Source organism: Penaeus monodon, chromosome 34 (assembly GCF_015228065.2).
Source record: "Penaeus monodon isolate SGIC_2016 chromosome 34, NSTDA_Pmon_1, whole genome shotgun sequence".
Lineage (NCBI taxonomy): Eukaryota > Metazoa > Arthropoda > Malacostraca > Decapoda > Penaeidae > Penaeus > Penaeus monodon.
In genome coordinates this window covers 6,285,628-6,286,185 of record NC_051419.1, presented here as the reverse complement: position 1 = coordinate 6,286,185, position 558 = coordinate 6,285,628, and the positions used below count along the sequence as shown (strand labels likewise).

Sequence of the window (558 nt, the reverse complement as noted above, 5' to 3'; positions counted from 1 at the left end):
ACCTGACCTCTTGAAATATTATTCAAGAGGTCACCCAGTCGGGCCAAAGCAAACATCGCTAAGGTTACACTGTTACCTTACCCAGGGTATTGCCAGCTTACGTGTATCTAGATTTGTGTGGGCGCGAGCAGTGCATTGAGGCATAACCTCGTCACGTAGAGACAGGTTTCGTTACTATTGTTTATATTTAATACAGACGTTATATAACATGTTTTTGATCTTTGCTTAGCCTTTCCTGGATCGAAAATTGCATTTAGAATTGATATGCATTTCATTGTGATAAGAATTTGTTGAATATTTTGTACGGTTAAGATAATAGATTCGAAACCGCAAATCAGAGACTTAGAACAAGTGTGGATTTTAGCACAAGTTGGACTAACTGCAGTTTAAGTCATTCAAGTCTTTGCATTCTCTTTTGTGTTACATTGTTTAATCCTTCATCTTGCAGCTATGTGTGGCGGCACCTGGTATCAAATTGCCAGGACAAAACGCTGGCAGCCTAGTGTAATCAAGGCTGTCTGGGCAGTGGAAACCATGGTTTATAATGTTACTTGCACG

General features: G+C 40.0%; 1 protein-coding gene across 1 annotated transcript in view; it reads right to left on the bottom strand.

Annotated features, from left to right (window-relative positions):
• Positions 1-429: 429 nt before the first annotated feature.
• LOC119594796 (cytochrome P450 2L1-like) overlaps positions 430-558 on the bottom strand; it is a 5,019-nt gene continuing 4,890 nt past the window's right edge. The window contains exon 11 of the mRNA XM_037943886.1: positions 430-499. Within this exon, the coding sequence (XP_037799814.1) occupies positions 430-499 (70 nt within the window). The remainder of the gene's footprint in view (positions 500-558) is intronic.